Below are 12,342 nucleotides of genomic sequence, written 5' to 3'. Positions count from 1 at the left end.
CAGGCCAACATGTTACAACAGTGAAACTTTTGTTGAGGTGAGGCACAGACTCAAGTTACCAACCTGCCTGTATTAGCTGAGCCTTTCAAGATTGGTCCACCTGAAACATGCACTGAATGTGGTTAGGGAGCATGCTCGAACCTGGCTATCAGAGAGCCAGTTTGGTGTAGTGGTTAAGAGTGGTAGACTCGTTATCTGGGGAACCGGGTTCGCGTCTCCGCTCCTCCACATGCAGCTGCTGGGTGACCTTGGGCTAGTCACACTTCTCTGAAGTCTCTCAGCCCCACTCACCTCACAGAGTGTTTGTTGTGGGGGAGGAAGGGAAAGGAGAATGTTAGCCGCTTTGAGACTCCTTCGGGTAGTAAAAAAGCGGGATATCAATCCAAACTCTTCGTCTTCTTCTTCTTCTTCTTCTTCTTCTTCTTCTTCTTCTTCTTCTTCTTCTTCTAGTAGCGTTACGGTTTCAAAACATGCCACCAACACTTCTACAATGGGCTTCCGCAGTTTCCTACTGGTGCTAGAAGTTCAGGGTCTGGTTTTATCATCGTTTTTGTATTCTCTATGCTCCCCACTCCACGGAACCTATTTTTTAAAAAAATGGGGATTGAATAAGACTGACCACTCTAACAATGCGATGTTGGGATAACCAGTTGTTGGGAGAAACCTGCTCCGTCTGGTTATGAAGGTTGTTGAAGGTCGTGAGGAGTTTTAGGAGTTGCAGAAGGGCTGAAGAAGATAGCGATAGGCAGCAAGAAAAGCAAAAAGGTGCGGCCGAAGTAGCAGAAGGAGGCCAAAATAAATCAGACTGCAGTCAGAGCTTGTAGTACACTCACTGAACATGAGCAAGCTCTCCGTCGCCTCAAACTGAGGCAGGGGCTATGTATTGATAAATCATATAGCGTCATCAACTCAACACCAACCAATTACAACTTAGCATCATCAGGCCCTTCCGGGCGGGAAAACAATCTTACAGCTGTTAGCAGGAAGCTTCCTGGTGCGCTTTTGGCATAGCGGAGGGATCCCGACTCTAACTCCGTCCGGATCTTCTTTTCCTTCTGCGCAGCAGCGCGGAAGGATCAGCGCAGCGGCTATTGCGCGGAGAAACGCCAAAGCGTATTCCCACAATGCGACGACAAAGAAAGGAAAGGCTTCCCCCAACTTTTATTACCCTGTTCACAAACAACCACACACAAATAACTATCACAGAGAATGGAATGCGGCTTTCCACCTTCCATTTTGCTATTAACGTCACCTTCCAAAAACATCCTTTTCAAAAGAGCAATTGTTGAACTGAAGGACTGGACCCAAATATGTTCAAATATGTTCTGCTTGCGCAACTGGCTGTAGAAACCTCCTGCACAAGCAGAATCATGAGAACTGTTTCATGATTTCTTACAGCCCTGTGAGGATTCTTAAGAGCTTGAGGGACAGTGCTAGCGGCTAGTATTGTCCTCCAGCTCACAACCCTGTAGTTTTGATCCAAAGCACAGGGGACCCCCTCCAGACATCCTATTTATGGTGCATTCATGATTATTTGTGCCCAGGATGGTATCAGGACAGTTATACATAACCCCAATTTTCAACACTGTTTGTGCCTACATCAGTTTTGAGGGGGTACATACTGCTTCGGTCCCAACCAGTGCATGTCCTGTAGCTTCCAACTAAAATCCTGTAACTTTTTGTATCACAAATTGTTCTGGTTTATTGTTCTGTTGTGCTCTACAGCACTTTTGTTGTGCTATAATGCAAATGCAATAATGCAGTAACACTGGAGAAGCACTGCAGAACAACTGATAAAGTGGAATCATGTTGTGGACGATCCATATAAATACACCACTAATACAACTATTGTTAAATCAATGTCATGTTGCGTAATACGCCAGCCAACAAAACACAACACCATAAAACAAACAGCATGAAGTGGCTCAGAGCTGAAAAGCAGCAAAACAGCATAAAGTCCTTCTTAGTAAGTCATTTCAATAATGCAGACAGAGGCTAGAGAGAAAAGAAATCCTGACAATACTTTACTGAAGAAAGTGAACAATGAAGTGTAAAATTTTGAGGAGGAAAGGAGCAGAGAAGCTTTGTCTTTCTCATTTCAGGCTTGTTCATAGGAGGCAAACATTCAACCAAAGATACAAAGGAAAACTTCCTCAGAACTTCACATCCAATCAGGCCATGTGCTACCTCAGCAAACATCTTGCCACTTAGCCTGGCTGCTGAGCAACGACACCTGCAAACCCCCCCCCCCCAGCTAGCTGACTTTAGCGCTAATCAAATTAACTCTTCAGTTTCACATGAAATGATCTCTGCTGTTGCGCATCCAGCCGCCCCACCTCCCTCGACTGGATAGGGCTGGCCACTTCTTAGCCCCAAACCATATACAGTGGTACCTCAGGTACAAACACTTTGGGTTACAGACTCCGCTAACCTGGAAGTAGTACCTTGGGTTAAGAATTTACCTCAGGATGAGAACAGAAATCGTGCGGCGGTGGCGTGGCAGTAGCGGGAGGCCCCATTAGCTAAAGTGGTACCTCAGGTTAAGAACGGTTTCAGGTTAAGAACGGACCTCCAGAACGAATTAAGTTCGTAACCAGAGGTACCACTGTACAAACTCTGCACCACATAAGCCACGTTCAGAAAGCATCTGCGTTACGTTAAGGAGTCAGCGGTACAAAGAAGTGCAGGCAACTTGAGCAAGCGTACCAAGTTATATGCTACAGGGAACACCAAAACACCCAAGGCAATTCATGCCTTTCCTTCGTTTGAGAGGTCAAGATTAAGGAGCACCTCAATTGATTAGATGGGCACAGGAGGATTGCTACTGCTTTCACAGCTGTTCCAGCACGTCACATCTAGACTCTCTGCTGGTGGCCAACAAGACCCATCAAAATAAAGCAACAGGGCCCTAAAGGTGTCACTAATCCATGCATTGGGAAAGAGTCCTTGCTTTCCGTTAAGTGGGCTTACGGAAGGCGGGTGAGAGAAAGAATCCTGGCCCACCCTCCCAGGTGTACTAAGTGTGGGAAAGTTCTAAGAGCACATTCCTCAGTAGCAACTAAGGAAGGAAGGTCCCAAGCATCCCATGCAGAGCTTTCACCAGCACTTTGGAAAGGTAAATAAACCCCAGAGAATGAAGAGCTAGTTAAAAAAAACCGGGGAGGGGCAGCTTTCTCCTCTCTTGAACAGCTAAAGGAAACTTGTTTTTGATCGGAAAAGAAGCTGGGAGTCTCTGGACAGTGTTCCAAGCTTAAAAGGAGCTGCCTCATTAAAAAAATAAAAAAAATACAAGCACCAATGAAATACATTCAGCGAGTGGCCTATAATCCCAAGGGAGAGAGAAAACTGACATTGAAGGTTACTTGCTTGCACGGAGCTCTTTGAATGCATACATCTTAAATATAAATTGCACAGAGGCGGGGAGGAATAGCCACATAGCATTTTTCAACCATCAGCATTGTGTACAAAAAAGAAAAAAGTCCCTCGAGTAAACAGAATGGACACCTTCCACTCCAAATTGGCAGAGAAAGTTGACGTAAGAGATTAGATCTGAAAGCATTTGAAAATAAGCACACCAATGTGCAGTTTCTCAAAACGATGTAGGAAATCCAGAAACTGAGAGTTGCTTGTGTCTACTTCAAGGCTTGGAGTAGCACCAGGAGGTAGGAAGGAAACACAACTCATTAGGGATGGGTGGCAGGAGGCATCTAACTTTTCCTCTGCCCAACAAAGGACCCTACCGCTCTGCCACAGCACACTGCTTTGATTTATGTGCTCGCCAGCTGGGTTAGAAACCAAAGGTAAGCCTAGTGGGTAGGATGAGGGAGATGGCACACATGGTTTCAGGAATACATATCTGCCATGGTAACATCTGAAGGATGAGGATAACCATATTAAAGTAGTCTTTGCCTAGAAAAGTAAGAAAGACATTTTACATTAGCGAGTAAAATAAATTCTGCAGGTATATCATCTAGTTCTTACTTATTACAACCGTTTCTAGCATCTCATCCTATGCTGAGTTAGGTACACTATAAGTCTACTCAATTTCAATTAATAGCCTGTTCTGCTGTGAACTCATCCAATGTCTGCAACTATTAGGGCAGATTACAACATCAGTAAATACAGCATCAAGACACAATTAGACATCCACCCACTAGACAGAACTGGGGGTGAAATGGTCTTGTCCCCAAATACACAGACCATAATTTGCAAAATAAACCAGAGCATTCCCCATCAGTAAATGACAAAAATTGGAACTGTTTGATGCTGCAAACAAACTGCACAGCTATGTAAAGCCAGCCTGACCAGGCATCTGGTAGGTGTAGGGGCCTGTCCGGACGTTGCGGTGCTGAAGCTAGAGCCATAGCTAAGGAACCCACTCTGCCCCGGCGAATGGCTCAGGCTGTCTTCTGTCTTGATGCCTTATGAGGGCAGAGGAAAAAAAACCAAAGTTCTACTAGGAAGCTACTGTCAAAACATACACAAGCATTCAGTGCCTTGAGGATTTCTTTTCTTTGACTGGGCTGTATCGCGAAAATGTGAGGTAGTGGTTGCATTTCCATCTTACTCTTCTTGTAGAGAAGTTAGGGCTGCATAACCCATTTTATACTACAAACTCTGTGTGGTAGGTGATGTTGATTGTGCAGGGTCAGCCAAGGGGATCCACGACTGAAAGGGGGAACTGAATCCTTCGCACTCCAAATCCAACACTCCAGCCCCACCTTCCGCAGGCTGACAGTGGCTGATGGGAGTGTAATCTAATTAACATGTACAGGTCTAACATGTTGGCCTCCCCAGGTCTAGCCACATATCACACTGACACTTCCAGTGCAAGAGCATCTTCTTGCAAATTTCTGGGTGTCTTTCCCCCCACATGTATTTGCACAGAACCAATACATGGTGACAAAACAAAGGATAAACAAATATCCTACCAAAGCCCCATGCTCCTGTTTCAAAGTTATTTTCACAGCCTGGGTATTTGTTTCTAGAAAGCAACAGTCCTGTGATGCAAATGTTGGACAGATTTACACACGAGCCTGGCTGAATAACACTGTTTACGTTTCTTATACTTACTTTCTGTCTAATGTAAAGGGAAAGATATTGTTTATTTTCTTTACATTTGTATCCCACCTTTTCTCCAAAGGGCTCTCAGAGCACCCTATGTGCTTCCCCCAACCCAAATAATCCTCTCAACAAGCCTGCAAGGTGGTTAGGTAGGGAGACGGTGACTAGTCCAAGGTCAGCTTCATGGCTGACAAGGGAGTGGAGTGTTCTTATTAGACTTCTGTATCGGTCCCACAACTGTATTCTATGCCATGCACAATAGCTAGGTGAACAAGAACGGTCATGCCATAGACTATTAACAGTTCTCAAGAAAATGTACTTAACATTTGGTCTAGTGAAGACTGAAACTGTTCTCAATTTGCTGACAGAGTTTATGGCATCACAGTTTGCTTTCCCCAGCTACAGTTGAAGAAGTCAGTGCTTTTTCCCCCCCTTAAAAAAATGTTTAGGAGTACTCTCATTTTCCTACTCATATTGAAATACCGCCCCTCAATGAGGCCAAACTTAAGATTCACAAAATATTTAGGGGTATGCGTACCCCTGCATCCCCCCCCCAGAAAAAAAGCACTGGAAGAAGCGATCATCTTTTGAACTTGGTTTCACTCTCTCTTGCCTTTTTTAAAAACTGCTGCTGAACCTGGGAGCCCCTCAAATCCTGTCAGGATATAAAGTGATCAACCTGATGGCTTTTAAGAGGAACAAAGAGCCAGGGGCTCTGTTTCTCCACCTACTTTTCTGAGGCTGGAGTTTCACTGTGTCTCTTTCCTGATCAACCCTCTGCCACTTTTGTAGGCCACACAACACAGTAGGCTTTTGGAGGGCGAGGACCTTCCAGTCTTCCATTTAGATGAAAGATGAGGGAGATCGCTGAGGCATTCCACAGGTGGACTAAGCCCCCATAGTCCCATTTGACTGCTTCGATCAGCAGAATGACACTACTACAGGTAGCACATGAGATTACCCCACATGTGCCCACTCACCTGCTTCGATCGGCGGAATTGGCACTACTGCTAGGTGCCAACATAATACCTGTTTCCACATTTGTAACAATTTGATAGCTTAGTGTGGAAGCTCCTACACTTTGGAACTCCCTGCCTACTGAGATCAAGCAGGCACCCTTTTCGGTGTCTGCTAAACATTCCTGTTTAGACAAGCCTACCCAGATTTATAGGAAAGTATAGGTAGTTTTGATCTGTTTTAGTAAGTTGACTTTTGTATGTTAGGGTTTGTGAATTGTTCTTCTTGGTTTTACTGTTTGTCTTTTGTAAACCGCTTTGAGATTTGTTTTTGTTTTCACAATCACGCGGTGTATAAACTTTATGAAATAAATAAATAAATTCCAACAGGATTTTTATGATTGTCCAAGAGCTGAGGAGGGTGTATGTGTTGGTGTTGGTGGAAATGTGTGCATGTCTCTTGATGGGTTGTGAGATTTTTGCCAGTTCCAGTCCCTGGGTGTCCTGATGAATGACTTTGCTCAGGAAAAGGATGGAGTTAGTGATCTTGCTTAATTTCTCGGAGGCTTTCTAACACCATCAACCTTGGTATCTCCAATGAGATAGGAGTGGCAGGTACGGTCTTACAGAGGTTCTCTGCTCCCTGGAGTACATGTTTCAGGGGGTAGCCATGGGTGACTAGACCTCAGCACCCTGGCTGTTAAGCGGCGCTGAGCTGCAGAATTTAATTCTATCCCCAATCCTGTTCAATATATTTAAGAAGCCATTTGAAGCAGTCACCAGGGGATAGGGAGTGCACCATCATCAATATGCTGATGACACCCAGCTCTACTTCTGTTTCCACCGCGTCTGGTGTGGTTTGCGCATGTGCTGAGTCAGTGCCTGGATGCTGTGGTCATGGTGGGCTGGATGCGGGCCAGTAAATTTAAGCTGAATCCTGACAAGGCAGAAATCTTTCCTAAAGAATGCTCTGATTGCTGACACTATAACTGGCGCCGCTGAGCAACATCAGAATGCAGGGGCTCATAACACAGTCTTCTCCACCTCCAATCCTACCACCAGTAATTTGGCAGGGAGCACACGTCATAGTAACCTCTTAAGTTTAAAAAATGGCTGGTGGTGTGTCATGCCCCACAGTGCAGTTTGGATCCTCTACATGGAAATCATACATTCTCTAGGAAGGAAAGCGAGCTCATACAAACTCCATGCAGCTGGATGTTTACATGATGCAGAGAAGTTCACACTCATTACCTGGGGATGGAGGGGGGTCAACCTGCACCTCTCTGTGCAAACTACATTTTGCCTTGGAATCGGTGAGAGAGGGGCACGTATGAGCTCAGAGCTAGTAGTAAAATTGTCCCCCTTAGCTTTTTTGCAAGCTGTTTGGAAATTAGAAGAACTTCCAGAGGTGCATTATCTGAACAGTAATACCCCATGCCAAAAGCAAGCCAATCTGTTTGGGCAGCTAGGAGTGATTATATGCTATTAGGTCAGGCTCCGTTGCTGCTGTCCGATTTTAACTTTCATGGGTACACACGCAGAGAAACGGCTTCTCCTGACATTTGTATTCTGATTACAATCGGCAACATGCATGCAAACACTCAACCCGTTGCAGCCCTGACCACGGTTAATCTTCAGTGACATGCTTTTTCGGGAAGTCTGTTGTCAGACAGAGAAATAACTTGGCACCAAATTAATTTCCACGTACTTCTCCGTTTTGTCTACGAACTTGGGATAGTTTTATTTTCGAGCCAGAAAAACAATAGTACTTCATTGTTCTTGGTTGACTGCCAGGTGGGATTTTCAAAATCTAGAGTATCACATGCAGAACTAGCCAGCCTTGGGTGGAGGGGGAGGGGGGGGAAGAGGGGAGACCATTGTCGGAAGATGCAAAATAGGTAATCTACAGGATTTATAAACAGCATGTGGGGCTGACTCATGTATGCCCTTGAAGACAGCAGCCAGTAGCCAATGGCCTGGTTTTCACCTGCTGTTAACAATGGCAACTGTTCAGCATTTGTCTTGGCTTCTAACCAGCTGATACAACACATAAACGAGATCTTGGAAACCAAACCTAAAGATTTCTCTGCTTGCCTTGTTAGAGTTTAGTGTTATAAAGGCAGGTCTCTATGCCTGGAGATGTTCATGTACTAGTTTTAGGAAAGCCATTCAATATACTTGTTCATTCAGCAAATCAGGCATTTTATTTTTTAATTTTTTTTAAGTAAGGGATGGTGATATAAATTGACATTTACCCAAAACATTCTTTAAGTCGTGAGAGGCAATGGATGATAAGGAATTAAGACTCTGAGAAAGACTTGCAAAAAACAAGCCTCAAGATAAGTTTCTGTTATCTGATGTGGACTGTGATGGCCTTCTCACAAACAATACCCAAAAGAACTAGACTTTAATTGTTGTTGTTGTTGTTGTTGTTGTTAATAATAAAATGTACAGATCACTCTTATCAGAAGATACATTGAATGACTCCTGCATTCCGCATCCATTCAGGATGCATCAGGAACGAAAATTCATTCCTTACATCGTTCGTGAAAGCACTCTTATGCTTTCAAATATAGAATACATTTGAATTTTGAATGAGTTACTGCTTCCCATGATGCCCTACAGAATCTGTCCTGCGAAACCTGTGCAGGGAATTTGCCTCAGAGATTAAATCTGAATTCAGATATCTGGGACCTATGCATACCGGTAGTACTTGGTACAGTTACTGGAAACCACAGGAGAGGGAAGTGCTCTTGTGCTGAAGTCCTGTTTGCAGGCTTCCCACTGACATCTGGTTAGCCACTTTGAAAGCTAGATGAAATAATGAAGGATTAACATCAGAATGAATTATGGGAATTATTGTAAGATTATGAAAAGCAGTAGAACTATGACGTGATTAGGATTCCCTCCGATCTCGAAGCATGGGAAGTCAGCCAGAAATTTAGAATTAGGCATAATATTGGAACTGTTCGATTATTGGATTTGGAATATATAATACGGTTTGATTTGATTGTTAAAATGGAATTTAATAAATATTATTTTTAAAAAGAAAAGAAAGAAAGCTAGATGGGCCATTGGCCTGATCCAGGAGACCCTTCCTATGCTCTTATGAACTTACATGTAGTCCAATGGAGCCTGGATAGTTTAGTTGGTTAGAGTGTGGTGATGGACGATGCCAAGGTTGCAGGTTCATCCCTGCATAGTCCTGCATTGCAGGGGGGTTGGACTAGACGATCCTCAGGGTCCCTTCCAACTCTGCAATTCTATGATTCTATATACACAGTAAATGGAATTTGCTTGGCTCACACACAATATGTCGGGTTCACATGTTTTTTTTAGGCCTGATCCTGGCTCCAGTTCCCAATAAGCAAAAAATAGTATCTTTCAGGTGAAGCTGTAAATAAAAGCCCATTTCGTTCAGACATTCTTCTCTAAACCATGGTTTCGACCGATCACAAATGAGCTGCAGTAAGCCTTGTGTTCACTTTTGACTGAAGTACTATTTCCCCCTTGGAACACTGTTTTTTTCCAACTCTCTTTAGTTTAAAGTTAACCAAAATATCAAAACCGGCTATTTCAAAATACCAAAATATATCTAATAAAACATCTAAGTTGGAAACAGTGAGACTGTACACAGAGGAACACGAAGGATGGTGTCTTTGCTTTTTATGAAAAAAAAAGTGAAAGCAGAAGCTTTTGCCTCTCTTGCTCTCACAGTCAAGAGATGTGTAGCAGATTGCGTGTACCAGAGGCACCACAGTTTGGAGATGATTCAGTTTGGGCCAAAATCTTTTGAGCTTCTAAGTAAGCAAAGCTCACGTGCCTTTCATGTGTTAAGTGAAGCATGCGGTCCAGCATTAACCCCCCAGCACCCATGAGCACGCAGCAACTTTGCCTGTTATTATCTCATGTGAGTGCTCTAGTCCTCCCATGTACTCATTTATTGTTTTTATTATGTCACACATCTTGTGTTTTTATGTTGTAAAAACCACCCGTGGATGAAGCTTATTATACAGTTACAGGTGGGTAGCCGTGTTGGTCTGCCATAGTCGAAACAAAATAGGAAACAAAATAGGAAATTCTTTCCAGTAGCACCTTAGAGACCAACTGAGTTTGTTCTTGGTATGAGCTTTCGTGTGCATGCACACGAAAGCTCATACCAAGAACAAACTCGTTGGTCTCTAAGGTGCTTATTATACAGGCAGCGACTATTTTAGGCGCGTCCGATATGTGCATGACTGCGAATGCGTGCATCGCGCCAAACCAGGAAGTGACCCCCAAACGTCACAGAAATGGTCAGGGCGGGGGCATAACGGTGTGCTTGAAGCTTTTATCCGATGGTGTTTCACTAATACATGCGGTGCTTTGAAACGTAACCCTGCGTAAATTGGGAGTTGCCTGCATAAATTTACTAAATAATATAATACTACTCATCTCCCCCCCCCCCTTGGTTCTTTCCCACTGCTATCATGCATAATGCATTATGGCCCGGTATCCTCATCCTGAGACCGCTGGTTGCTGATCTACTCAAAGTTTGTGTGCTTGGATCAGATCATGCAAACACTACTTCCAGCTATGACAACAAATAGCAGAAGACTACAAGAAGCGTTTCAGATGCAGGTTCAATGTTTTGTCTTCCATTTCCACTCTTCTGAACTGCTACTGCAAGTACTAATTTTACTACACCCAAAGTTATTTTATCATGCAGTGCATTGCACATTCCAGCTTTTTGGCCATTTCTGTTGTTTTGTTTTAACCCCCCCCCCAACATTATGCCCTTTACACGCTGAAAAATCATGCACATTACTCCACGAACGGGAAGTTCCACTGAGAAAACAAAAGGAGATCTCAGCCTTCCAAATACATCTAACACGATCTCTGTTTGTACAGGATGAAGCGTGGCTGTTCTATGCTGTGAGCACACAGGCTCTGAGCTGCTGAAAACAGTAAGGCATGGTCTCAAAACAAACATCTGCTCTCTATAATTTTGCTACAGTGTATGTCTGAAAATGCATACTGCAAGTGCATGTAAAATATAAGCAGTGCCATCACCTAGACTAGAGTTTGCTGTGCTTTATATAGAATCTCTATATAGAATCATATACTGGTAATTGTAGAGTTGGAAGGGACCTTGGGGATCATCCAGTCCAACCCCCTGCAATGCAGGAATATGCAGCTGTCCCATACCAGGCACAGCAGGCCAACTACTGAACATACGTCCCCCAGTAACTCAGACTACAAATATCCCATGTCACCAGTATCCCATAATACTACATAACAGGGAATGGAACCAATTTGTCCCTACCCTCTTAAAATGCAAGAACGTCTTCCTTAAATGTGGAACCTCCTGATTGATCACCCTCTCCACAGCTTCAGAGCATATGTGTTGACAAAGTCAGAAGATGCTGCCTGCTTCCTTCTTCAGCTCAATACTAGTAACTGATGGCACCCTGCGTTTTGATTTTTCTACTCCTAGTTCTTATACCATGATACTATGACCCACTGTTTCTTCCAAATCTGTGTCTCTTTTCAGATGACCTGACCCATGCATTCAGTGAACATGCTGGGGGGGGGGAGGGATTTAACCAATGGCCATGCTTCAAATGTCACTCATAGCACCCTCTGGCAATGCAACTAATGTTCATGCATGCACACACAGCTGAATGCACAGTGGCTGAGTGCATGGTTGTGTTTCACTGGTCTACTGAACGACAGAGAAAGGCTTATGCACTTCAATCAATGAAACAGCCACCCTAACAGCTGCTGATACTCTTGCAAAATTACAGTTGTTGTCCGGACATTTGTAAAATGAAGCAAGGGCCTGTAAACCAGAGGTGGGGAACACACAGTGGTGCTGACCAACATCTAGGCAGCCACAACTCCCATAAGGTTTCCAACCCAGCTCTACACAACATGTACTGTAGTTTCTTATTATTGAAAATAAAAATGAAACAGCTGGCGCACTACTCACTGTAGGAAGGTATTCCATAAGGTTGGCCAGGCGGCGGATATGCAGTATAACCAGAGGTTTGCTGGATTCCTGCACTATACTGAGTCTGTCCATATGTGGCCATCGTTGGAAAAGATGGGACTGTTACTATATGGGGATAATGCCTATTCAAAAGAAGAGGGAGAAATTAGGACAAACCATGGATGACTTCGACAGTTAACTTCTAGTTGACTTGAAAATAGTATTCTGCTAAAGCATGCTTTTAAACAATTATTTCAAATCACTCCTTTCTGAACAATCAAAGAAACTGGAGCACACCTATGGGGTGTGTAGGGTTCCTTGCCTGAAACTGTGGGGGAACTGCTTCTAGTC

General features: G+C 43.8%; 1 protein-coding gene across 1 annotated transcript in view; it reads right to left on the bottom strand.

The window, feature by feature from the left end:
* EYA2 (EYA transcriptional coactivator and phosphatase 2) overlaps positions 1 to 12,342 on the bottom strand; it is a 132,851-nt gene that overhangs the window by 72,786 nt on the left and 47,723 nt on the right. Inside the window, 3 exon segments of the mRNA XM_033153481.1 lie at positions 4,306 to 4,329; positions 4,332 to 4,421; positions 11,992 to 12,134. Coding sequence (XP_033009372.1) covers positions 4,306 to 4,329; positions 4,332 to 4,421; positions 11,992 to 12,134 — 257 coding nt within the window.

Source organism: Lacerta agilis, chromosome 6 (assembly GCF_009819535.1).
Source record: "Lacerta agilis isolate rLacAgi1 chromosome 6, rLacAgi1.pri, whole genome shotgun sequence".
Lineage (NCBI taxonomy): Eukaryota > Metazoa > Chordata > Lepidosauria > Squamata > Lacertidae > Lacerta > Lacerta agilis.
Note: the sequence above shows the minus strand (reverse complement) of the source record. Positions and strands in the feature narration are given on the sequence as shown.